We start from the raw sequence: 24,940 nt of genomic DNA on the forward strand, positions 1-24,940 counted from the left end.
GCGGGCTCTCCCGTCATCACAAACTATATATATCCACAGGGTTATCGTGATACAAATACAAAGAATACTTGCGTATACGGTCGTGGGTGCGGTCAGAGAGAAAGGATGTGAGGGAGCGGGCCCACTGGTACGATCCGATGAGGGTTGATCTACGAACGCACGCATCAGTTACCATCGCCGTGAGGTCGACGTGGGTGCCATACCATGGGGTGTGACCAGAAGTAGTGCACTTTGATGTGGTCGAAGTTCGTTGTCTCGCCGAACGCCGGCACGGTCCAGTACTGGGTCAAAAGGGCAAGATCGGCTCACGGTCAGCGGTGGGGAATGGTCACTCGAAGCTTGCAGGGACACTCACGAGCTTGCGCAACCAGCGGTGCAGGTTGGGGTAGCCGCTGCGGATGGTGCGGATGTTGCATTTGAAGTGGGTGGCGTACACGACGTCGAAGCGGATCTGGGGGGGTGAGGTGCGGAAGTTATGTACGGGGGCGAAGAGAGAGAGGGGGCAGAGAAGGGGGACTGACGATGGTCGGGTAGAGCCGTATGTCGGCCTCGGTCAGCCGGTCGCCGACGAGGTAGTCTTTGCCCTCGAGCGTCTGCTCGAGCTTGTCGAGCGAGGCGAAGAGCGGCAGCACGGCGTCCTCGTACGCTTTTTGCGTGCCGGCGAACCCGGCTTTGTAGACGCCGTCTGTGCTGCCGATCAGGACGAGGGAGGGGAGAGAGCGATGCTCAAGGACGCACTGTTGACGGTGTCGTACACCCATTCGTTCATGTCATCGATCTCCTTGCGGTGCGCTTCCGGGTAGAGATCAAGGGAGGCGACGCTTTCTGGTAAGAGCGCGTCAAAGGCGGTGTAGAGCATGCGAATAATCTCGGAGGACTGCGATTGGGGTTGGAAGAGAAAGCGTGAGACGGGCGCGAAAGCCAAAGTCGGACAGATGAGCGAGTACCTCGTTGTTGACGATCGTCGAGAGCTTGGTGTCCCATAGCATAGGTACGGAGCATCTAGCACATGGTCTCAGCGACGCGAACCGCGGCTCTGGATCGTGTGCACCTCGCTTGGTACTGCGGGTCGACTCGCAGATAGAGGTCCTTCATGTGCTTCGCGTCGAATAGAGGGTCGACGTCGGCGCCGGGGTAAGGATCGGCGCTCGCGAAGGGCCATCCGTGTTCGCCGAGGTGCGGGGAGACGACGTGGATGGCTGCGACATGGAACGAGGATATCAGCGCAAGTCACTCCTGCCAGGAGTTCGAGGCGGCACACGTATAATCTCCTCCAAGCCTTTCAGCTTGCGTACGATCAGAGTGCGGTGGGCCCAAGCTGCAATAGCCGGTCCTTAGTCACGGCGGGGTGCGATATCGGGTATGAACCGATGACGCACGACAGGCGAGGGATACATAGAGGTGGTACCTCCCTGGAAAGTTCTCCTGAATCAGCGTTGCAATCTCGGCTGTATCGTTACGCGCAGCGACCGCACCTTTCTCGGGCTCAAACTTGCCGCTCCCCGGAACGATCCAGTCGCGAAACGCGGACTGAGGGCGCTTCAGGCTTCCGTCCGCCTGGAGCTTGAACTTGGCGGGGTCCGTCAAGTCGGTAGAACTCATGATTGTTGCTGGTATTGCAGGATCCGCAGTGGATCGAGCTTGACAAGTCCACGTCCACGCTTCGATGAGACGAGGAGCTCAAGCGAGATATCGGGACAAGCACTCGCTAGTGCCGTCACTGTCCGCCGTATCAACCAATATTACCAGGTCGAGCGCTCACTGCTGCGAGCACGGGTCATGCTGCATCCGGTGTCCGCGCTATGGTCGGAACAGATAGTGAAGAAGCAGGAGAGACCGCCAGCCATCGTTGTTCCTCCGTATTCTTGGTTCACCGCCCAAAAAATGTGTGGGAGCAGAGGGGACCAAACATGTGCGCGTCGGGTAGGTAGGTAGGTATATTTCCGGCGCGGTCCCAATAGCGGAACAGCCGGTTGCCGCACCGCACGTCAATACGCACGGCTTGGCGCACACAGTGCATCCACGGCCCCCGTGAGCTGTTTTACAGCCGACACGCCGCTTCAGCACTGGTGCATGTAAACTAGGTACATGTATGTGCTACTATGTGCAATACATTACCTAGCGGCGTCCCACTTCAGCCGTCGTCGCGTGTCAGTACAGGGGCTTCCGATAGTGCGGATAAGTAACCTTGCGACCTCCCACCCTCTCGACACCGAGCTGCGTACAATTCCGAATTGCCTGAGTTTCACGCGCCCTCCACGGCCACTCTGCGTGTCATCTGGCCTCGCCGCGCAGGACTTCGGGAAGTCAGCGGGAACTGTTTGCGGTTGATGCCTCTGGCAGTGATCACGACCGGAACTTGATGCGTCTGGCAAACCTGGCCTAGTTCCCCGTCCACCCGTCTCTATCTTCGTCCCGATATCTCCACCCAAACGGAGACCCCCACTGCCCACCCGATGCGGAAAGGGGACGTGATTGTAAGCGTGCGGCGTTGCACGGGTTGCCCTGCGTTCCCCCCCGTCGTAACCTCGGCACGAGTGGGGTTTCGCCGCCGCCGTCATCGTTGATGGCCAATCTGAACCCGGGCTAGTCTCGTCGTCGTCGAAGATAATATACATACGGCAGACCTATCGCGCATATACGCCACCTTTTCTCCCCCTTTTGCCCTGAATAAAAAGGACGCTCCGCATGTCACCCCGGGCCACGACCATGGTTGCCGTAATGCTCCCGCTGGTCGCCGCCCAGTACGCGGCGGTGGCCGCGGTCTCCCCCGCGGCGTGGACCGCACTGAACGCGACCGTCCACGGCCGGCTGCACACCGCCAAACCCTTCTCGCTCCCGTGCTTCTCGCTATACGAAAACAAGAGCGTCACGCCCGACCCCGCGGGCTGCGCCGCCGTGCAAGCCGGATACGCCTCAGGTGAATACCGCTCGGCGCGATACGACGCGTTCGTCAATGTGCGCGCATACATCCCAGCCTTTTCTCTCTCTTCGGGACGGGAGCTCACGTCGAAAAAATCTTTGCGCGCCGTGTGTGATTTAGCCCCAGTGGGAGGCGTGCATGCTCGAGCAGGAGAAGTGTCTGCTGAACGCGAACAACGTCACGGACCCGACCGCCTACGCGAACGGCGCAAACTGCGCCCAGGGCGGCGTATCGCCGTACTACGTGAGTCTGGTCCTGCCGCCCCCCCCCCCCCGCCACCCATGTTTTTTCCCGGAGGCTTTTGGAGACATCCGCTGAGACGCGCCTGAAATCCCTCTCTTCGTCTTCAGATCGCAGTGGAAGAAGCGAGCGACGTCCAAGCCGCGTTCAGCTTCTCGGCCGCGCACGGCGTCCCGCTTTCGATTAAGAACTCGGGACACGACTACGCCGGACGATCGGCGAAGAAGGGATCTTTGGCGCTTTGGGTGCGTTCGTGCTAGTGGAATCGGTGTTGCGAAACGCACGTTGACGCCTCAAGCACGCAGATGCGGAAGTTGACGTCGGTACGTGGCCCATACCAGAAGGAAGAAGGACGCTCGGTCTAAGACGTCTGCGCGTACAGCTGGAGTACAACGCCAGCTTCGTTCCCGAAAACTGCAACGGATCTAAACCCGTCCCCGTCATCACCACCGGGGTGAGTTATCTACATACCGCCCGTAGAGGCGTAGGAATCTGAACCAACTTTTGGGTCACAAGGCTGGCGCCCTCTTCGACGACGTGTATAAATTCGCGGACGCGCAGAACGTGACGTACATCGGTGGATACGCGCAGACGGTTGGAGCCAGTGGCGGATTCGTGATGGTGCGCTCTCTTGTACGATTCACGTCCGGCGAAGGAACGCTTGACTCGCCCGTTTGCTCAACGATAGACCGGTGGCCATAGCGTTCTGTCCCCCGTATATGGTCTCGCCGTAGATCGCGTCGTATGTGCCCTGCTCCTCATGCTCGGCTTCTCGAGCTTCGTTCTGAACGAATCGGATCGTCCCCCCAGGTTCAGTTCAAGCTCGTCACGCCGGACGGTGTCCTTCGCGTCGCGAACGAGTGCACGAACCCGGACCTGTTCTGGGCGCTCAGGGGCGGAGGCGGGGGCACGTTCGGCGTCGTCCTCGAGTCCTCGCATCGCGTCGAGCCGCGATTGACCCTGCAAGTGTATGTATATCCCATACCCGTGTTTCATATCCTATGCCGACGATGCCATATGCAGGGCCAAAGTCAGTTTCACGAGCACCGTCGACAGCCTCAGCCAGTTCTACAACATCACGATCAGCAACGCGCTCAAGTGGGGGCGAGAGGGGTGGGGAGGGCACATCTCCGTGAATATCCCCTTGGCTCTCTAGACGCTCCGTCGATACCCATCTAACCTACGTACGATGACTATTCACAGGGCTCTGGCTTCATCAACCTCACCCCGCTGCTGACCCTCGACGAAGCGATCGCGAGCGTGAAGCCCGTGACGGACTTCATCGAGGCGCAGAACGGCTCCGTCGTCGTCGAGACCCTCTCGTCCTGGCTCGAGTTCTACAACAAGTACCTCGTCCCCGCCGTCACCGTGCGTACCGCCCTATTCCTGATTCCCCTCCCAGCCCCCAACCCGAGTCGCTGATACGTTCCGAACAACAGCCCGTCGGGCAGGAAGTCGTCCTCGCCTCGCGACTGCTCCCGATCTCGCTCTTCGAGACGACCGAAGGCCAGGCGAAGATCGTCGACACCTTCACCGACATGGTCAAGCAGGGCCTCTCGCCCTACATCCCGATCGTGCCCCCCTTCCTGCACAACGCCACCGCGAACGCGACGTCGGCCTCGCCGGCGTGGTACACCTCGCTCTGGGATGTGCGTCTCATCTCGCGCCCTTTTTTTTCCCCTCTCTTTTATATGATAAGTGGCGGGCGCGATGCTGAGTTACATCGCGGGGTTAGGCTAACTGTGGCGGGTTCTTCGCGTATAACGCGAGCATTGCGGACGAGGAGGCGGCGTATAAGGTCGGGCACGATTGCTCTGACCAGCTCAAGGCGCTCGCTCCCGACTCGGGCTCGTACATGGTGAGCACATCCCGTCGACTTCTCTCGCGCATTACCCTCGGGGAACTGATGACCGCGACACCAGAACGAGGCTGACATATACGACAGCGACCACCAGGGTGAGTTGACCGATTTTGACATTCTCATACACGCCACGCGCTTGTGAACTGAGGCGTTCCGTTCCAGCGTCATGGTGGGGCGCGAATTACCCCCGTCTGTTGGAGATCAAGAAGAAATAGTGCGTCCTGCCTGTGGCAATCGCTTTCTGGGGAGACTGGCGTGACTGACTGCTGTTACAGCGACCCCCGCGGGCTGCTGGATTGCTGGAAATGCGGTGCGTACACATGACGTGGAGGGCGCTTGGGTTCTGATTTCAGTCTGACAGTGGGTTGGAAGGGCGAGCAGTCCAAGGACTTCCAGTGCTACCTTCCTTCTTCTACCATCACATAACTCGAGTGCAGGTGACGATCCGTACTAGAATCGGCTCCTTCCAGGAGGCTATCGACCTAATGACAAAGAGCGTGAACGTGACTGCAGCGTGGAAACTCCATCGCGATGTTTCAACGTCCAATGCCAGCAATCGGATATTGTTGATCTCCTGCGAGTGCATAGTGAAATTGCGACGGTGTTTGGAACGTGAATGTCTCATATGGGTCGGAAGTAGGAGCATTGAGGCTGTCGTGGTACTGAAGACTGTGGTTTCAGAAACGCCTCGCGTTGCTCACGGACACGCGAGCCGAACACGTTGCCGACAACGTAATTAGAGGACAGCATTGGGAGTTGTTCATCGCAAGGCGCGATATATAGCTCGATCAGATTGAGGGTCATCCTCATCGTCGTCCTCCGCCGTTTCCCCGCCGCTTTCACTCACTGCGATGGAATTGATTGGTCAACCTGAACTCAAGCGGACATACACATGGACTTTCAAAATCGAAAACCGTCAGATGTCACCTTTCATCCATGACTGTGGGTGTGGGTGGAAATTCGTGCGCGCGGCTCGCGTATGCCCACGGGACGTATCTATGACCTCAGCATCACAGGGAATCGCGAACGAAAAGTCGTATATCGTAATATCCTTGAGATCATGTCCTCCAGACGTTCACACTGTTCAAGTTGTTGCGAAGGTGCTAGACGACCAGCAGACCATCTTGGAATCGGCGACCTCCCCGGACATCCAGTGGTCCAAATACTCATGGCTTAGCCATAGGGTAGCGCGATGGACAAATGGCAGGTTACCGAAAGAATTCAGACTCCTGCTTGTTGCAACGGTACCTGTCGATGATTCCGGCGCCCAGAAAGTCCCGAGGCAGCCGACCTTCCTGCCTTCCAATCTGCGCTTACTACTGAAGAATTCTCTGCGCTCTGATACGTTCATCGACACCAAGTACTACTGCTTCTCACGGAGGCTAGGCAATGGGACCGTGGACAAGCCTATGGCCTTATTCGCCAACAGCCATTTGTGTTCCCAGAGCTCGACCTATATTGCGGCCCGTATGTAGAGAAATCTGTTGTGCTGCTAAGCCGTCTTCTGACTCATCATCCTCCCTTCTGACCTAGTCCTATCCGATCATGGCTTCCAGGAAGGGAATCTGCGAGATCTGCACGAATCGTCTCCACCCGAAGAGCATGATTGCACGGAAACGTATGGCTACGACTCCGACAGCGACCTGGAGTACGAGAACCCTGATGTGAATGAAAATATCATGTTCCCTACTTCTGTTTCCGAAGGACAGGAATATTCGGGGGATGAATCACGCCGTAAGCAGCGATCGTTTTGCCTCACAATCTCGTCATCACCTCATGTCATTTATAGTCAAAGATGCGGATGAAAAGCAAGCTCTTCCAGAGCGATACCAGAGCAAGTCATCACAACCTACGGGGCGCATGGGTCGCGTTGTCTTTATCAAGGACATTGCATTTATCACGTAAGATATCCTCGGATTGCTGAGATTGATCGCTCACTGTATGATCAACAAGATGGCAAGCATACCTTTTCTACATATATACAGGGAAGATCACCTTCGCACCACTCACTTCGGAGCCGAGGGAAAGAAAGCTTGAACACCCGTACGACGAGCCCGAACCCAGTTCCCCGAAATCAATGTATCGTCTTGCGGAAAAGGTGACCCAGGGCAGACGCCATCGGCACCGCAGTATACTTATGCTGTAATACAGATCGGAGATCAGAAACTACAGCAAATTGCGCTGAATGCCATCAAAGGGAGAGTCACCCAAGACAACGTCGTGGAGGAGATGTTTTCTACATTTACCTCAAGGTTAATGCCCGTATTCCTGGTCTAAAAATCGTCCACTGAATGTACTCCAGATACCCGGAAATCAGAAAGATGGAGGTGGCGTACTTTTGCGATTCGTATAAATCCTCAGATGTCGTAGATGCTTTCCGCGGCAAGATGCAGTTATTCTCCGAAGGACAGCTTCAATACTCTCTCGACGTCGTAATGGCCGCTTTTGATAAATTAGCTGTCGGTCTTCCGTAATGTTTACATGTAATCTCTCCTTTTGGTTCGTCTGGTCGGGCGGACAAGCCTGAGCGATAGCATATCGGTATACCTACGATGCATAGTCTAACGATCGTCATATAGGATCGAAAAGTTGAGAGAAAGCCGCAGAAACAAAGCATAATAAAGGATGACAAGGTACGGCCAATTCAGGAGAGTATCGTGTGACTGTACCCGGCGTTGTGAGGCTTCAAACCAGCTCAGTCACGTATCTACACGAGCCGGTTTGCTGATGTTAATCAGACACGACGTCCAGAATGACGCTACGCGCGTGCAATCGATGGTGCAGGTGCGATACCATATAGGCAATCCCTGTGCACTAGAGCCTATGCAAAAAACCAGGTCGCTTCCAGATGTCCAGTTCAGCGCACCTCGATATGGGTCAATGGCGCGCCCATGTCACATCCTCGCGCCCTTCTCCAATTCCAATCAATCTTCATCCCCTACCCCCCCCCCCCCGCGCACCCGCACGTGAGGAGGCTTGCCGCGGTCTTCAACCCAGAGATTCACAGTGGCCTCTGCAACTGCAGCAGGCAAGTGTTGCGGCTTGAGGTACATCTTCTGGCCAAAGATGCGTGGGGCCGACGCGGGACGGGGAAAGGTCCGACTAAGCCAGTCTGCGCCCAAGGCCGTGGTATCACCACCCGCAGTTTCTTCCTTCCATACCAGCTTGCCTTTCCTGGGCACGAATCCATCACAGCCTTCCCAGTCCCATCGCCACCTCTCCGCGAGATTTTCGGCCGGGCGCCATCCCATAGGTAATACATACCCACTGGCGTCAACGCCGAATTCGGGTCGAGGGCGCCAATGACAGCCATTCAGCGGAGGATCACGGGAGGCGCCGATGTGACGGCTGGCCATGTATGTGGCCGTATCCCGGAATTCTTGGGTCCCCATGGGGGCGCGGAGGTCGGGTATGGCCGATGGTCCGGATACTGGAGCATCTTGCGGCGCGGGAGCGGGAGGATAAGTCTGCGACCGGTGCCGAAGCTGCTGGTGTGGGTCCTTCGTCCGATGCTTCGTGCGAGGAAAGGTACTCGATACTAGGCGACGGTCCCCTGCGTGAGCGTTTAGCAGGGCTTGGAGCGCTACAATCGACGGCAGGCTCTTCTCGCGGTCGCTTGGAGCGCCTTACTGCCTGAAAAGAGGGATCGAGCGCGCTTTCCCTAGGTTCATCGCCCGCAAGCGTCGATCCGTCTGTACAATCCTTAGGGGTGCGAAGTTTTGCGGGTACATACTCCTGAGCGCGTCTTCAGAAAAGAAGTATTGTCAGACCCATATCGCCAGGAGGATATAGCCGCCACTTACAGGAACTGACAGTTCACTTTCTTCGGCAGACGCAAGGGCTTGAGAAAGACGATCCAGAACAGAGTTAGTGCGCTGCACCATCCGACGCATCTCTCGTTCCACCATCTCCTGAAACACATTCCTCTCCATGTGCAGCTGGTCGAAGATGCACTTCACCTGTTCCTCGATCTCTGGGGTCCAGTCACTCTTGTCAAGTCTGTCCCACGTGGATCTGAGTTCTTTGTCCGCAAAGAGCAACTGACGGATGGCAGCTCTGGATGGTCGATTCGCCCCGAAACCCGTTTTGATCCGGGATCCCGGCACATGGGACGGTTGAACAGTCGTCCAAGAATCGTTCGTATTCCTATTAATCGCGGTTTTTTGCCGATGGTCGCTAGTGTCTCCGATCTCGAAGGTCGCGCTGACGCTCACGACCGGCGAATTTATCGGTATACTGGACGGTGGCTTTGCATCCGTCGGCGGGTCAGGGGACAAAATCGGATCCGTGCAGATTTCGGTTTGTGGCGTATTGAAAGCAGGGGAAGAACAATTGCCGGGTGATGGCTCCTGCGAGTCCAGCGCGCGAGGCAGCGCTCCCGGATTCAGCAGCTTGCGGGCCCATGAGGTTATCAGCTGGTTCATCATCATATTGGGCTGATCAACGGGATGCATGTCAGGATTGTTTTCCAGTGCCGGCAGGTAGCGCGAGACGAGGTGACACTGACTACAAATTGTTCGTTTGGCGACGAGAACGGCTATCGAGTGTGTATGTCAAGGTCGGCGTGAAGGAGGTGATAGCTAAAGAGCGATCCGCAGACGAGGTCGCTATGTAGCGGGGCAGAAGTGCCTTGCATAGCTTAGGTCCCTTTGTCCTCGTGCTGTCTGAGACACGAGGCTATTGCAGGCTATTGTAGGCTATTGTCTCCCGCTGCGCGGGCGGAGTTGTCAGACCGGCGGTTCATTCGCGATTCACGAGGTCATCGCCGACAGGTCTATAACACTTTAGCAGAGAGGACAGGTACGTAAGGAGCTAGCAAAGAGCTCACTCCTTTGTTGAAACGAAGTGCCTCATAAAGATTCGTCAAGGCTGCAAACGGATTTAGACGGATGGTACCACGTGACAGCGATCCAAAAACAGATCATCTTCCGCTCGCTCCTCTTCGGACGTTCAGCGCTGTCGGAAGGCGAAAATGGCTTTGTGGAAGCAGTCCCCGAGCACGCGAGGTACTCCTCCCTGACTTGGCGCAAGCTAGTTCACTCCTCGGACACGCTCCTGTAGGCTGTTGGGTGTTCCTTTGCTACGCATGTCGCGAGTTCAGGATTATGGCAAAGGTGCTAAGGCCACGATCGGCTTGATGTGAGTCCTTGGCATGCCTTCATATGTGGGCCGTCCGCCCTGAAGTGATGTGCTGGAAATGAGGCGAAGAATCATCGAGGTTGGGATTCCTGGTATATCGGACATGCGGGTCCAAGATGGTTCACATATGCATAAGAACATAATAGTCGAGGACATATCCCTCACTAATACTTGGTCCTGGTAAGGTCGAGTTCAGTTCAATGACGAATATCAGATCGACGGATAAACGCACCTTCACGTCACCCGTATGATGAACACCATCACAATGAACGCGAGCAGCACCCCAATAACCCCGCACACCACCAGCCACGTATTCCCCCTCGCCGCAACCCTCCTGTCACGCAGCCGCACTCTCTCCTTCGTCATCACGTCGAAGTTCCGATCGAGCTTCTCCGATACGTCGTCCACGAGCGCCTTGTCCTCCGCTAGACGGGACGAGAAGTGCTGCGCGTTTCGCCTGAGCTGGGCGGCCATCTGCGCGAGCTGGTCTTGGAGCTCGTTCTGTACCGCGGTGGAGTTCTGAAGGAAGGACGGTGCGGCTTTGGGGCCAGCAGACGGGTCCGACACTGAGGGAGCGCTGGGTACCAATGGCGTCAATGCGATGGGGTTGGAGAGTGGGGTTATGGGCGAAAGCGTGGATTCAGAGGCTTCGTCCGGAGATATGAGCAGCCCTTCGGCAACATTCGCTAGTGGTGCGCCTTCCCCGGGTATGAGTGCTATGGCTGGAGAAGCCTCGGTGATGACAGAAGTGCTCGGCTGCACGGGTTCCAAAGGAGCTTCAGGGAGAGGTAACGACGGCAGCAGGGGTTTAGGCTTGACGGTCGGACGGGGCACGCGCTAGGGAAAAGAAGTGTGAATAAGACGAGACTGTACGCGCATGGATCCATACCTTTTCGGCATCTTTCACCCTTTCCTCCACATAGTCCAAAGTAGCACCCAATTTCTCATAGCGTATGTTAGAAGACCTGCGCCTCTTTGAGTACGGTCGCTTGCCAGCCAGCGAAAGGATGAAGTACCTGGTTGAATGCAGCTCTTCGTCGGCTTGTACCTTCTTCAACAAGGTACGCGCAAACCTAACTTTCTACACGCAGTGACGGGCAGGTCATAAGCACTGTGTGTTCGTGGAAGACGCGTAGCTCTCCCGTACCTGCAGAGTGCTCTGCACCGTGAGCCACGTGTGGTATTGGTCGAGCCCCAACGATTCTGGCCATCGGTCCGCTTCCGCCTCCGTTTGCTGTTCAAGCTTGTGTACGAGCCGTACGAGGTTGAGTTTGTCGTGGGTTGCTTGTTCCGTGGAAGTATACCCCATCGCGGACGGTTGTGGTCGGTACGGAAACGAGTTGGCGCGTGCCAAGCACGTCACCACGAGCTATTCCCGCGCGCGCTGTCTTCGGCCAGGTTGCTTCGTCATGTTGTTGGCTAACGTTGATCATGTACTACATTCGCGTTCTTCGTTCGGTCGTCCACTATGCAACTATGCTCGAGGATGCGTTGAACCTGCTCAACGATTTGGACCTGTCATGGCCGCATGACCATGGTGCCTATTGATGCGGGCCAGACGTCCGGCTTCGGGTCGACTTTGCTTGACTATTCGCAAATAGTTGACGACTGCGATGGATCGATTATGCCTCTTGAAACCCTCTCCTCTATCGTAAATTGATACCGAGTGCTCCTTGCACGTCGCGGAAGTCTTCTGAAACTGATGCATGCTGTGGCGAGACCCGTGGCTTGATGGAACACAGGTACTGCTGTCGTGCATAGGGAAATATCCCTCCAGCCCTCCCGCTTCCGAAGACACGCTGCCAGAACAAACGTCGGTCTCGTGCTGCAGAGTTATCCCGCCAAACACTTCTTTCGTAGATCGCGGTACTACTGTAAGTCACCTGGGTCACCACTGTCGTGTGTAAATTCCGCTGAACATTGTTTCCTAGTGTATCGTGAGTTGTTCTGTGCCTGGCTTGGGAGCGCCTCAATTCAAAGACAAGATCCTACCTCTCTAAACCCTCGGACGGGGTTTTCTCTTAATTCCGAGCACCTGGAGAGCGGAACGGTTTTTGTGGTCATCGCAGAAAATACAGTCGGCTTAGGACGCATCGTTTGTTTACAGACTCTCAAAAGAGGGGTGTCTTGCGCCATGCGGCGTACCTTGCGAAGACGCATTTGCGGTGCTGAAACAGTCACCGCCGCCTCGCAAGTGAGAAAGAAGTAGATAACAGGCACAACCATTGTGTATAGGCCTAAGTTCGGAAATGCGACGTCGATATGCATTGCTAGATGGGGATACGTTCAGGGCTATTGCTTGGCTGAAACGCAAAGTCGTGAGTTCGCCGTTTTACCTGGGCAGCACCCCTTCTCAGCATTATTTGTTACTAGAGTGCTCTGCCGCGGACTATAAGAGCAACACTGACTTCCCGGTTAATATTCCAGAGCTCAAGACACACATTCGTCATGCAGTTCAAGGCCTACTTCTTCACTCTTGCCATCGCAGTCATGACTAGCGACATGCTCCCGACCGTCAAAGCACAGTCTCTGGCATGCAGCGATGCATCCATCTGCAAGACCGTCTGGTACGCCGATTCCGCGTCCGTGAGGCAAGCGTCCCACTGACGCTCTACGTTTTTACAGCAGCGGCGTTCTGAGCACAGTCTGTCAGTCTTCGCGACCTTGCGCGCAACATTGTTATACTTGCTTGCTGATCCATATGATGACAGGTCTTGCTGCTGGCAGTTGCGAGACTTGCTGGTAAGCATACCGCTCGATACCATACGTAAGGCTCTAACTCCTCATTCCTATAGTCAGACCATCGCCGGTGACGTCTGTACGTATATTCAATTCTAGCGATACGAGGCAATGACGTCCAACTATCTGCATGTTCTCTCTCTACAGGCAGCGCTGTATGCTCAATCCTCGGTACCGGTGCCAACGCTACCTTCACGAGCAGCGTCTTTCTTCCCAACAGCACGACCTTCGCATCCAGCTCTACCCTCTTCAACAACAAGACGTCGTCGTCGTTCTTCGCTTCTTCCACCGGTCACTAAGCAGTCCTCGTAGCTTTCACCTCGTAACGCTCCACCACTGGTCTATGTATCATCAGGCCGTAGCGTACTGCCGATAGTTCATACTCGCAGCAGCTAGGAATGTTATGCGGTATCATCATGTACTCCCGATAGTTCATACCGCCAGCCTCAATTTGGGGTTTATCCGGGAATATTACCATTCTGGGCCAAGAATTGCATCCAATGATTAAGTCCAGTCGGCAAGGTGACTTACCGTCTTCCACCTTCTGGTTTACTAGCTCGAATTGTTCGGCTCGCCATAGCTATGCCCGCTCGCCCATCAGCGGCATACAAGAACCAAACCTAATGCTACTGAACTGCGGCATAATGGTCGCTTATGGCTGCCCAAGAGAGCACTGATTGCATTCGCTCCCTATGTGGTTCTGCCGAGTTATCAATAGACTCGAGGTCTTCTATCGGTCAACTGGCGTCCTGAACTATGTTATCTGGGCTGAACTGTCTGTTGTGCTGCGTCGAGGGTAATGTTCTATACCATGCGCGTTCCGGGTTGGTACACGTACGTCCGCTTCTTGTTATATAGCCCAGAGCCCTAACTCGCTGATATGTCTATAGAACACCGACCGCGCAAGTCGTTCTCGTGGGGATCACCTGCTTCGCCACAGCCGGGATGTACAGCGCAATCTCAAACCTAGGTGCAGGTGGTACGCAGGATGTCGCGCTGTCGGACACCGCCAATGGCGTGCACTACGGCATCTTCGCCCTCATGGGTGTCGTGAGCGGCTCCGTCAACAATAGTACGTGCCGTCTGCGCATTGTCTACGTGTAGCTGGGGTTTGACATTTCTCTCGGGTGCAGTTCTTGGCCCGCGGTCCACTCTGTTTTTGGGGACCTTGGGATATGCACTGTACGTTGGAGCGTTATGGTGCTTCCAGTCCCAAGGCGTGCGCTGGTTCCTCATCTTCGGCGCCGCCGTTCAGGGTGTGACCGCTGCGCTCCTATGGTCAGCTCAAGGATCCATCATGATGTCGTACCCTCTCGAGCGCGATAAGGGCAAGGCATTTGCAATCTTCTGGGCTATCTTCCAGCTCGGCTCTTTCGTGGGCTCGATCATCGCGCTGGCTATCAACCTGAGAGACGGGAAGCTGAGTGCCGTGTCGACGAGCACGTATGTAGTGAGCATGCTATACCGCATACGATATTCCGCGCTGACAAGATGGCTTTCCAACAGGCGTTTTTGGTCATCATCCTCTCTGGCGTCGCTAGTTCGCTTCTAGTCCTTCCCCCGCATCGTGTCGTTCGCGGTGACGGCACCATCGTGACGATTTCCCGGAGAACCTTCCCGGGCGCCGAGCTAAAGAGCATGGCGAAGATGCTGTCGGACTGGCGCGTGCTGGCGCTCCTTCCAATGTTCTTCGCATCGAACTACTTTTACGCCTATCAAGGAGCGGTGAATGCCGGAATGTTCGATGGGTCGACTAGGGCCCTCAATGCCAGCCTTGAAGGTGCCGGAGCCATTGTAGGAGCGCTGCTGATTGGCTTCCTCGTGCTTGATACACCATCGGGAAGACTGCGATATGGCAGTGGGCACACGTTCTCTTCGTTAAATTGGGACGTTCAATGACGTACATTCGTGGTGCGTAGGGCGATCTCGGGGTTACTTCGGTCTCGCGGTGGTGGTGATCATGACGCTCGTCGTTTGGAGCGTCGCCCTCGGATGGCAGACAACGTTCACCCGCTCGGACGCTGCCACGATGCGCACGTCCGGCACGCTCATCAACTACCACGACTCGAACTACCCTGGAAAAGGCACGCTGTACTTCTTCTGTGAGTCTCATAGCAACCTTGGTTCGTGTCTAGCTAGATCAGTTCACTGATGTCCGCTACAGATTACTTCAATGACGCGTGCTACCAGGCGCTCGCGTACTGGATTATGAGCGCGGTTACCAACGACCCGTTCCGCCTCGCGCGCCTCGCCGGCATTTACAAAGCCGTCCAGTCTGCTGGCTCCGCCGGGTCCTTCGGTATGGACGCCGTCGGCACGCCCTACCTCAACGAGCTCGTGCGCACCTTCCCCCCATCCACCCTCTCTGCTGTTCTCATCTTGTGATGTTTGTAGCTCGCGAGCTGCCTTATTATGCTGGTCTCCTTCCCACTCGCCTTTCTCGTAATCCGGACCGTTAAAGAGACCAACTACGAATTTGAGGAGGTCATTTACGTCAACAACCTCAAGCCGGACGCGTTCGAGTCGGGCGAGCTCCCCAGCGCCGCAACCCATCCGGATAAGGTTGCCGCCACAAAACCTGAAAAGGCCAGCGCTGCATCCGATATGGCATGAACGATCGTACCCTCTTCTAGCGTCTCGTCCCATCTCCTCTGCCACCAGCATACACCAAAGAGAGCGGCATCCTCATTTTTTCTACTCTCTGTACTGACGACGACTGTTAATGGATTTCTGTGAAAAAAACATCTTCGAGCCACGATAATGGTGCCCGCTCTTGGTACACGATACATATGATCATCAGTCACTCGGCATTGTATGTTCGTAGACAACCACGATTCTCGAGATTGGTCACACTCTTGAAGGTTGTTCCCTGCAGAGTGGCACGCCCCATAACCTCGATGCGTAGATGCGTTCACGGACAGCATGCAATTTATCGAACAAATTCACGATAACACCGAGTTGCAAATGCCCCTTGTACACAAATGCGGCGTAGTGTACAATGACCGCGTGCTAACTGTGAAGAAGGCACACAACTTCCCTAGCATACTAACGAAATGATTAATCAGGAAAAAGGAAAAGGCAGCCATCGGGAATGCAGACCCACATACACGGTGCAGATCAGATCGTGAAGCCTCCCGCAAGCGATAAAGGCATTTCTCACATCCCAAGATGCACGTATGGAGCCCATCGGCTCGGTTCTGGATGAGCACGGCGGAGCTCCTGAATGGCCGCGTCGAGCGCGTAGGGCACGTCGTCCGGGTCGAGATATGTCTTGCCCGCACGGAACAGCTCCTTGTATACGAGCGTTGCGATGAGCGGCCCGTCGACGTCTTCCATGGACCTGTAATAATGCCCAGTGAGCACGACAAATGATCCAAGAATGCAAGAGAAATACACACCACAGCGTTGCGATCACACTCTTGAACCCAGAGAAGAGCATGGTGGCCGCCAGGTTGACCGTTTGGTCCGGCTGATTCTAGGAGAGCAGAAACGACCGATCAGGACTAAGGACATACTGGGAGGGTATAAAGACGTGCCGCGTCGCCCTTTGCGGTCTCGCACGCGCTCAAGAACGCGAGGAATGCTCGTGGAAGTGGCACGTCCATCAGATTCTCGATGGTGAGCATCCGGTCGCTCATGACGAACCCGCTCTTGAGCGGATTCTTAGACTCTTGGAGGCCGTGGCACGCAAGGTGCAGCACCGTCGCGCGCGGCAGGTTGTCGAGCAAGGCGTGCGCTTTTGACGCATCGAGCGTTAGCACCGCCGCGCGCGGCACCACTGCCTCGACCGCCGCGATCTCATCGAGCGTCGACGGCAGCTCGGTCCACCTGTCCACAAACGGCCGGGGCACGGCGGCGAGAAGGACCGCGGAGTCTTCGAGCCGCACGGGGGTGAACTCGCGCCTCACGCTCAGAAGTGCGCTCAGCGTGGGGGTGTATGAGGACACGACGTAGTCCGAGCACGATCGGCCGCCTTTGCAAGCTGCGTGGATTGGGAAATGGACGAGGTGTCCAGTCGGGCACCACCAGAGGCGAGGCCGGGCGCGTCCGACGGCCGGCTGTAGGTAAGCTCAACCACTGACTTTCCTATGCGGTCGTTTGGCTCACCTTGAGGTATAGAGCTGCCAGAACGGGCTCCACGATCTTCGTCCACAACCCTCCGAGCACATTGCATGCCTCGGCCACAGGGCTGCAAGCCGTCTTCTTCGATGCTACCTTCACCTTCTGAAGATGCAGTCGAGTTCGGACTGCCGACCGTGCCTCTGCAGTGGCCGCTCGCCAACGTTGACCGGACTCCAGCACCCACGCCTCGTCGAGCGCAGGCAACGGGACGCACTTCGGCCCTCCCATCTTGGTCACTATGAGCGCGCTGCACCCAATCGCGCTCGCGATCAGGACTACGACCGGCCCGCAATCGGCCGCCCGGACGAGTGTCGAAAACTCGTCGTGCAACATGAAGCGCTCGAATCCGGGAAGGCGACGGACTTGATCTAACAGCGCATCGAATTCGTCGCTGCACCTCCTCCTTTCGCCGAGAGCTTTCTCTACGAGGTGCCTCTCGCTAAGATCTTCGGAGATGTCCGAATTTTTCTCCAACTTCTGTGCGAGGACGAGCAATCGGTCGCGCATGTCGTCTGGAACGGATTCAAAGCGAGATCGCAACCGCAGAATGTGTGTCCAGAAGATAGCTCGCCCTTGTTCTAGTATCTCCAAGGCACGTTCAGCTTGCGAGAGATCAATCGCATGGAGAGCCGCATTGGCAGCGACATGCTGGCCGATGGCCAAAGAACGGAGGCGCGAGTGAGGGTCTGTGCCGAAGTAGGCTACACGAGGGAGCATAGATACGATCATGCTATAGATCCCCAATAACTGCGGCCCGAAGTGGGGGTCTTCGAGGGCTACGCGCTCGGAGCGACATATGGATTCTACCTTCTCGAGAACGCGCACGCCGCCTTGGATGCGAGAACGCACGTCGCGGTGATCGGCCGCTACGCACTGCATGAGGTGGTCCAGCGCGAGTGCAATATTCCGGTATTCTGTACCAGCCTCGAGGTACAGCTCGGACACATCGAGGAGGTACTCGAAGCAGTCACGCTGCTCGGAGATGACTCTCTGGAGTAGCTCGGTCATGACTGCCCTCGACCGGACTGCATCGTCGGCATGTTGTGTCTGGCGAAACCGAGCCATATGGGCCAATCCCACGATTCGCATCTGTTCAGGGGCAATGAGTGATCCGGGGGCGTAGACGTCCGAGGGTTCGAGGAGTTGGATGGCTCTATCGATATCATTTGAGTTTCCGTTATACTCTCCTCGCAGTAGTAACGAGTTGGACAATTCTTGAATGAGATTGCCTCTCCATCGATTGCCGATCGGCGTATTTTGAAGGTTTTCTTCGGCGAGAACTATGGCCTCCTCTAAGTCCTCCACGGAACGACGCGCTCTAAACCGAATCCTGAGCGCGGAAAGCATCCCGGCGACGGAATTGAGGTGCTGGAAGTGCGCGGGTGACTCTTCATCCAGCACAGTGCGATGCAGTTCGATCGCCTCGTCCAAGTCTTCAATGCGGCCCAGCTCCTTGAATCTCATCATGAGCTCCTCTCCAAGATTAAACAAGCAATTCAACCGGTGAGGATCGCCGGTGCCGGTGTCATGAATACGATGCCGATGAATCTCGATAGCCTCCTCCAGGTCAACCACTTGTCCCTTCCATGAGAAGCGCATCCGCATAGCATTGGCTAAACAGTCTAGCAAAGCCAAATGGCCGTGAAACCCTTCTGGGCTGATGTTAATGGCTTCCTGACGCAAACCGACCAACTCGTCAAGAATAGAGTCTGAACAGGCTCGGTGCTCGATGAAGTATTCGAGGATGTTGGCGACATTGGAGAGGGAATATACACGTTGCTGACTTGTTGGGCGGCCGACCGTCAGTGCTGCTTTAGCTTGTTTCAACGAGTCCTCGAGGTCTTGAGTATCCCCGCACAGCTCGAAGTGGCGGAATAGGACGTGACTGGACCGGACCAAGACACATTCTCGATCCACGTGTGTCGGCGGGCAAGACTCCATGGCGTGTCTCATCAACACTACGGCCTCCTCGAGATCACTCCGTTCTCCCCCCAAGTCGTACCGTTGTCGGAGGTACATGCCCAGTATACTAAGGTGTCGATGCCTGTCGTGAATCTGCGAAGACAACGCCTGCGCGACCGCCAACCGTTGTAGCTTTATCGCTTCGTCCAACAAGTCGGAGGAGTGAGGGCGGCGGAACAGGGAAAACGACAGGCAGCGAAGGGCAGTGGGCCGTAGGTGGTGAGTCCGCGGGAAAAGCTCCGTGGCTGCGCGAAACATGTCTTCGGCCGCGAGTCGGTTGGAAGAGCTCCCGCTCAGCTCTGCATCCGAGTCCAGGGCATCTCCGAATACAACAAGAACGGTGGGACAGGTAATGTTCTCCGCCCTGCACGTGTCCATCGCCTCTCTACCTAGTCGGACGGCCCACTGCAAGTCAGGCTGGTCGTCAGTGTAGCGATAGCGGTCGATGAGGATAGACGCGAGGTCACTAAGGACATCATGTCGTGCCTGTAAAGAACGTGAGCCTAAGGGATTCCTGTCTCATACACGCCTAGGCTCACGTCTGTAGTGGTGGTTTGAAGCAGGCCCTTGTATAGTTCGATGGATTCGGAAACTGCTGTCAGATCGCCGTGTACGCGAAACTGAGCAAAAGACTGTTGCGCCTTCACATGCCCGTTACAAGTTGACAAGTTGTCTGATCATATGTCTTTCAGCCTCATCAAGAAATGTAAAGATTATAAAGACCACCAACCTGCGATGCATTCGCATCCCCGTGGTCTAGGGCTGATTTCTTCTTCTCGAACCTGACAAGCATCCAAATAGCCTGTGCGACCCATGAGCATCCAACGTTGGCCCATAGTATTATGCACGCAATCACTTTGAGGTTGTGCAATTTCGTCCATGGTATACGCGTTATGCCTATTAAAGTGGAAGTCTTTCGCCGAGAACTGGAGCCGTACACAGGAGGGGCGCCAGGCTCCCTGCTTAGATATCGTCTTGAGAACGCTCGCTGGACCATGCTGTCCTGCAGTGCAATGTAACGAGCGTCTCAGCGCCTGTGCTTGATCGAGCGTTTCGAAGTGCTTCACTGCCTCGATATGAGTATTGAACGCTAAATGGCATGGGAAGCGGGAGACATACATAACCGTCACATCCATGCCGCGTAAAGCCCAAGCCCATTCGACGTCTATTCAAGAATGCCCGGGGATGCGGGAGCGCGTAATGCCGACATTCGTCAATCCGTGCATTCATATATGTATTGACCAGTGCTTCTAAGTCTGTTGACTCGCACCGCAACATTCATTCGGACGACGGAGTCAATAGGGCATGTTCCGGAGTAGAACGTCCAGGCTACCGGATTTGATCAGCAGCCGTGCCGCATTGAATGTAAGAAGGTGAACAGTTATGCACCGCAGGAGTCTGGAGAGCCATGCGCGTCAGATATCGACGGTACTATGAGGCTGCCGATGATGACTTGCCTTTGCATTCTGGAACGTGCGGAACATGAGCGTGGGTTACAACGGGAGTTGATTACGAGGGTTAACAGAGCATCCATGTCATGGGAGGTAGTCGGCAAGGGACGAGCATACGAAAACCGACGCGACACGCCTGGACACGGCGTTCCCACGGTCCCCGGTCACTTGCGCGCGTCCACAACGTACCGTGTCTCAAGCTACCTCGATCACGATTCATTCGTCAGGCATCAGGAGACGAGATCGACTCGCTCCAAAATATCTCGAAGCGCAGTCCCCATTCTGTCCATAAAGATATTCGTGACGGTTGAACTCGAACTACATTCCGAGATGTATATATGGTGCCCATCGACTGGGGTCTGGATGAATGCGCCGGAGTTCCTGAACAGCAGCATCCAACGCGTAAGGTACGTCGTCCGGCTCAAGGTATATCTTGTTTGCCCCGAACAGTTCTCTGTATACATGGGTTGCGATGTGCGGCCCGTCGACATCTTCCATTGACCTGTAAAATCCTGAATGTAAACGCTATGTGCATGGCAAGATAGCCCCACAAGAACACTATGCTGACCAGAGGGTTGCAATCACGCTCTTGAAACCTGCAAAAAGCATCGTGGCTGCTAAATTCACCGTTTGATCTGGCTGGTTCTACGAGAGTCGAAGAAGATTAGATACCAGTGTTCATGAACTCCCTCTGCTATCAGCTCACTCTGTCGCCCTTTGCGGTCTCGCACGCACTCAGAAATGCAAGAAAAGCTCGAGGAAGGGGCAGGTCCATCAATTGCTCGATAGTGATCATCTGGTCACTCATGACGAAACCACTCTTGAGTGGATTATCGGCCTCCTGCAGACCATGGCATGCGAGGTGCAAGATAGACGTGTTTGGGAGACTTTTCAGAACGCTTTTCGCACTTGATACGTGACGGGATCGATCGCCGTCTCCAAGGAGTGTTGCCTGCGGTATGACAGATTGAACGGCTTGAATCTCTTGGAGCGTATGTGGTAATTCACCCCATGCTTCTGAGAATGGCTGAGGTACGGCAGCCAGGAGAACGTGGCAGTTGTTGAGTGGAAATGTGGTATATTCCTGCCGAATATGAAGCAGAGAGCTGATGGTGGGTGTGTACGAGGACACCACATAGTCTGAGCAGAACTTTCCCCTACTGCAGGCCGCGTGGATTGGGAAGTGGACCAGGTTCCCTGTGGGACACCACCAGATGCGCGGGCGCGCACGACCAATCGATGGCTAAGGACAAGTCAGCAATCGAGCTCGCTGAGATCACAACCATATACTTGCCTTAAACCCTAACACGCTTAACACCGGTTCTACGATCTTGGACCATAAACCTTCGAGGACATCGCTAGCGTCGGGTATCTCCATACGTGGTACAGTTTCATATGCTTTTCCGACCTTCTTGAGTTTTAATCGAGTTCGCATTGCTGATCTCGCTTCCGCAGTTACGTGTTTCCACCTTCTACCCGCGTCCACTATCCAGGCCTCATCGAGGGCACGTAACGGCACGTTCTTCAACCCCCCTGCGGCGGTGATGATGAGGGCATTGCACGTGTTCGCGCTTGCCACCAATATCACGATAGGACCACGAGCTGCAGCTCGAGCGAGTGTCGAGAATTCGTCGTAGAGCATGAAACGTTCGAGCCCCGGGCGTTGACGGACTTGTTCCAGAAGAACATCGAACTCATCGCTGTGGAGCCGCCTCTGGAGAAGAGCTTTCTCTATCAGATGCTTGTCGCCGGCATCTGGAGGTACGTCCAGATTCCTATCCAGGTTCTGAGCAAGGGTGACCAATCTCTCTCGAAGTTCGATCGGCACATGGTCAAACTGAGAACGCAATCGTAGAACATGAGTCCAGAAAATTGCGCGGCCTTGCTCGAGGATCTCTACAGCACGCTCGAGTTGGGATAAGCTGATCGCTTTTGTGGCGGCGATTGTAGCGATGTTCTGTCCGATGGTTAGAGAATGAAGGCGAGCTAATGGATCAACGCCAAAGTATGCGACGCGAGGGAGTAAGGAAACAAGTGCGCTATAGATGTCCAGAAGTTGCGAAGAGACACGCGGATTTTGAAGAGACGTATTTTCGGAGCGCTGCATAGACTCCACCTTCTCCAATATGTGAGCTGCACCTTGAATGCGAGAACGTACATCCCTATTGCCATCAGCAACACCGAGCGCGAGATGCTCTAGAGCAGTGTATGGATTGAAGTACTGCGTGCCCATTTGCAAATAAAATTCGGAAAGGTCGAGAAGATACTGGAAACAGTCGCGCTGGCTCGAGGAGGCGCCCTGGAGCAAATCGGTCATGATGGTCTTTGCCCGAGCTGCATATTCGGTGTCGTGCGTAAGATGAAACTTGGCCATGTACGCCAGACCTATGACGCGTGCATGTTGCGGGGCAGCCAGGGATCCAGGCGCGAAGATGTTAACAGAGTGAAGCAGCTCTATGGCTCGGTCAATGTCTGCTAGCGTCCCATAATGTTCTCCTCGCAACAAGAGGGCATTTGATAGCTCTTGAGTAATTTCGGCTCGCCATCGATGGCCAGTAGGTATACTTTGGAGGTGTTCTTCACCAATACGGATCCCCTCTTCTAAATCTTCGGGTGATCGTAGGACTCTGAAACGGATGCAGAGTGCCGAGAGGAGTGACGTGACAGCGGCGAGATGTTGGAAGTCTGTGGACGGTTGATTGGCGACGGCGATGCGATGTAACTGTACGGCTTCATTGAGATCATCCATTTGGCCGAGTTCCTTGAACCTGCTGCATAGGTCTGAGCCCATGCACACTAGCATCACCCATCGCTGTGGACTGTTGGGAGGCAGCTCTTTCAGGGCTTCTCGGCGAAATCCGATCGCCTCTTCCAGATCTCGAGCTTCGCCACTCCATATGAATCGCATCCAGAATGCGCTGGCTAAGCCATCAAGAAGGAGGAAAAGACCATGAAATCCCCGAGGACATATCATCAGAGCCTCTTGGCGTAGCCGAACCAACTCGGTGAGAGTGGAGTAAGAGACTGACGTGTCTCGGTAATCGATGAGATATTGCAACATGTTGCATAAATTAGAAAGGATATACACGCGTTGTTGGCTTGCAGGAAGACCAGACGTTAGTGCGAGCTTCGTCATATCCAACGCGTCCTCCAAGTCTTGAAGACGCCCGGCGAGCTCAAAGCGACGGAATAAAACATGGCCGAGCCTGACCAAGATAGACTCCCGATCTACATGTGTGGGTGGGCAGGCCTCCGTGGCTTCCCGAAGGAGGCCGATCGCCTCCTCGAGATCGTCGGATGTTCCAAGGATATCATAGCGTTTGCGGAGATACATGCCCAGATAACTGAGATACCGATGTCGGTCCGCACAGTGGAGAGGTAACAACGCGATTGCAGAACGTTGCGTGGCGATGGCTTCATCAACGTAGTGCAACGAATCGTTTGAGTCAAACCGGCGGAAGTGGGTGAACGAGAGACATCGCATCGCAATAGGCCGCAAGCGGTGATCGATGGGGCATAGCACGACGGCTTCTTGAAACATCTCCTCGGCAGTACGTCGATTAACGTCGTTCCCGCTAACTTCCGCATCGGAGTCCAGGATATCTCCGCAGAAGATCAAGACGGCAGCGCATACAACATTCTCCACGTTGCAGGCCTCCACGGCCTCTCGTCCCAGCTTCACGGCGTTTTCCAAATCGACGACATCGCCGGTGTAGCGGTATCGGTCGTGGAGAAGATAGGCGAGATAGCATAGGGGATGATATCGTTTCTGGCGAACGATCACATGTGTCATTGAGCGAAGGGACTATGTAATCACGAATCTCACTTCCGTGGTATTCTGGAGAATATATTCATATATTTCGATAGATTCAGATGCGGCGGTCAAATCGCTAGCACGGCGAAACCGTTCGGAAAGTTGCTGCGCCTTCAGCTGAAGACTGGTCGGTTCTTGCCTCGAGTCTAACGTATAGGCGCATTTGATTCGGTCACCATCATCGGTCAAAGGCTCGAATGAGCGTACCTGCGGTGCATTTGCAGATACTTCGCCCAACGCTTCTCGTCTGATCACAGGCGACCAGAGCATCGATTTCTGTAGTCATCCGGCCCAACGAGTGTATAGAGCCCGTTCTTGCGTACGCTTTGCTTCTCAACAGTGGTGGAGAGGGATTCGTTATGAAGCCCACACCTTAAGTAAAGAGGAGTTTTGATACGCCCATCGCAGCGCCGAGGGCACCAGTTCTCCCGGGTGTAAAGATAGCGGTCCAGCCCTCGCCTACATCAGAATGGAACGGAAGGCAATGCATACCTGATCGCCTCGGTGCATCGAACGCCTTGAGATGATGAAGCTATACATAACTTCGAACCGGGCGCTGCGGCAAGCCTATTTCCGTATGAATCTGCGGTAAAGAGATGACCCGCCGTTATCGAGGGACCGAGCCATGAGCCAGCGTATATATCAGTCGCAAAGCTCTCCGAGTTTGGTGACCCGTGTCTCTGCGTTCG

At 55.2% G+C, this 24,940-nt stretch overlaps 8 protein-coding genes across 8 annotated transcripts; 4 read left to right on the forward strand and 4 right to left on the reverse strand.

Moving 5' to 3' along the window:
* Positions 1-92: 92 nt before the first annotated feature.
* On the reverse strand, positions 93-1,860 carry PUNSTDRAFT_118707 (glutathione S-transferase; the record flags this gene model as incomplete). Its single annotated transcript, XM_007380653.1, has 10 exons — positions 1,476-1,860; positions 1,380-1,412; positions 1,262-1,318; positions 1,052-1,199; positions 948-1,002; positions 739-877; positions 522-685; positions 356-451; positions 204-281; positions 93-149 (listed from the first exon to the last, which is right to left on the reverse strand). Exons 1-10 carry the CDS (start codon positions 1,600-1,602, stop codon positions 93-95), a joined length of 954 nt encoding a protein of 317 aa, XP_007380715.1. The 5' UTR covers positions 1,603-1,860.
* An 820-nt stretch (positions 1,861-2,680) lies between these two features.
* PUNSTDRAFT_50274 (FAD-binding domain-containing protein) lies at positions 2,681-5,507 on the forward strand. Its single transcript, XM_007380654.1, has 16 exons — positions 2,681-2,958; positions 3,044-3,166; positions 3,274-3,408; positions 3,469-3,486; positions 3,546-3,617; positions 3,680-3,784; positions 3,852-3,905; positions 3,974-4,131; positions 4,187-4,295; positions 4,367-4,531; positions 4,603-4,812; positions 4,899-5,021; positions 5,086-5,119; positions 5,187-5,238; positions 5,300-5,334; positions 5,386-5,507. The coding sequence occupies exons 1-16, from the start codon at positions 2,710-2,712 to the stop codon at positions 5,448-5,450; spliced, it is 1,707 nt and encodes a 568-aa protein (XP_007380716.1). The 5' UTR covers positions 2,681-2,709; the 3' UTR covers positions 5,451-5,507.
* Positions 5,508-6,003: 496 nt separating this feature from the next.
* PUNSTDRAFT_131368 (uncharacterized protein) lies at positions 6,004-7,498 on the forward strand (the record flags this gene model as incomplete). The annotated part of the gene is made up of 7 exons (XM_007380655.1): positions 6,004-6,067; positions 6,114-6,491; positions 6,558-6,758; positions 6,814-6,925; positions 6,978-7,122; positions 7,176-7,276; positions 7,327-7,498. The coding sequence occupies 7 exons, from the start codon at positions 6,004-6,006 to the stop codon at positions 7,496-7,498; spliced, it is 1,173 nt and encodes a 390-aa protein (XP_007380717.1).
* A 420-nt stretch (positions 7,499-7,918) lies between these two features.
* On the reverse strand, positions 7,919-9,478 carry PUNSTDRAFT_131369 (uncharacterized protein; the record flags this gene model as incomplete). Its single annotated transcript, XM_007380656.1, has 4 exons — positions 7,919-7,933; positions 7,985-8,577; positions 8,612-8,759; positions 8,828-9,478. The coding sequence occupies 4 exons, from the start codon at positions 9,476-9,478 to the stop codon at positions 7,919-7,921; spliced, it is 1,407 nt and encodes a 468-aa protein (XP_007380718.1).
* A 919-nt stretch (positions 9,479-10,397) lies between these two features.
* On the reverse strand, positions 10,398-11,472 carry PUNSTDRAFT_124670 (uncharacterized protein; the record flags this gene model as incomplete). The annotated part of the gene is made up of 3 exons (XM_007380657.1): positions 10,398-11,000; positions 11,053-11,244; positions 11,311-11,472. The coding sequence occupies 3 exons, from the start codon at positions 11,470-11,472 to the stop codon at positions 10,398-10,400; spliced, it is 957 nt and encodes a 318-aa protein (XP_007380719.1).
* A 1,139-nt stretch (positions 11,473-12,611) lies between these two features.
* PUNSTDRAFT_131371 (uncharacterized protein) lies at positions 12,612-13,201 on the forward strand (the record flags this gene model as incomplete). Its single annotated transcript, XM_007380658.1, has 5 exons — positions 12,612-12,730; positions 12,789-12,811; positions 12,875-12,905; positions 12,959-12,981; positions 13,050-13,201. 5 exons carry the CDS (start codon positions 12,612-12,614, stop codon positions 13,199-13,201), a joined length of 348 nt encoding a protein of 115 aa, XP_007380720.1.
* A 646-nt stretch (positions 13,202-13,847) lies between these two features.
* PUNSTDRAFT_62537 (uncharacterized protein) lies at positions 13,848-15,515 on the forward strand (the record flags this gene model as incomplete). Its single annotated transcript, XM_007380659.1, has 6 exons — positions 13,848-13,974; positions 14,036-14,352; positions 14,409-14,760; positions 14,822-15,004; positions 15,067-15,239; positions 15,297-15,515. The coding sequence occupies 6 exons, from the start codon at positions 13,848-13,850 to the stop codon at positions 15,513-15,515; spliced, it is 1,371 nt and encodes a 456-aa protein (XP_007380721.1).
* A 543-nt stretch (positions 15,516-16,058) lies between these two features.
* PUNSTDRAFT_28588 (uncharacterized protein) lies at positions 16,059-23,861 on the reverse strand (the record flags this gene model as incomplete). Its single annotated transcript, XM_007380660.2, has 7 exons — positions 16,059-16,242; positions 16,301-16,371; positions 16,418-16,960; positions 17,010-17,771; positions 17,850-19,009; positions 23,003-23,355; positions 23,497-23,861. Coding segments are annotated over 7 exons (3,438 nt in total), but the record flags the coding sequence as incomplete, so codon positions are not given.
* Positions 23,862-24,940: the final 1,079 nt, after the last annotated feature.

The sequence above is a fragment of the Punctularia strigosozonata genome (assembly GCF_000264995.1).
Source record: "Punctularia strigosozonata HHB-11173 SS5 unplaced genomic scaffold PUNSTscaffold_3, whole genome shotgun sequence".
In the NCBI taxonomy this organism is placed as follows: Eukaryota; Fungi; Basidiomycota; class Agaricomycetes; order Corticiales; family Punctulariaceae; genus Punctularia; species Punctularia strigosozonata.

Coding starts and splice junctions, on each gene's coding strand:
- PUNSTDRAFT_50274 (XM_007380654.1), top strand. CDS start 2,710: ATGGTTGCCGTAATGCTCCCGCTGGTCGCCGCCCAGTACGCGGCGGTG. Junction 3,906..3,973: donor GTCTCGCCGTAGATCGCGTC/GTATGTGCCCTG, acceptor TCGTCCCCCCAG/GTTCAGTTCAAGCTCGTCAC. Junction 4,532..4,602: donor ACCTCGTCCCCGCCGTCACC/GTGCGTACCGCC, acceptor TCCGAACAACAG/CCCGTCGGGCAGGAAGTCGT.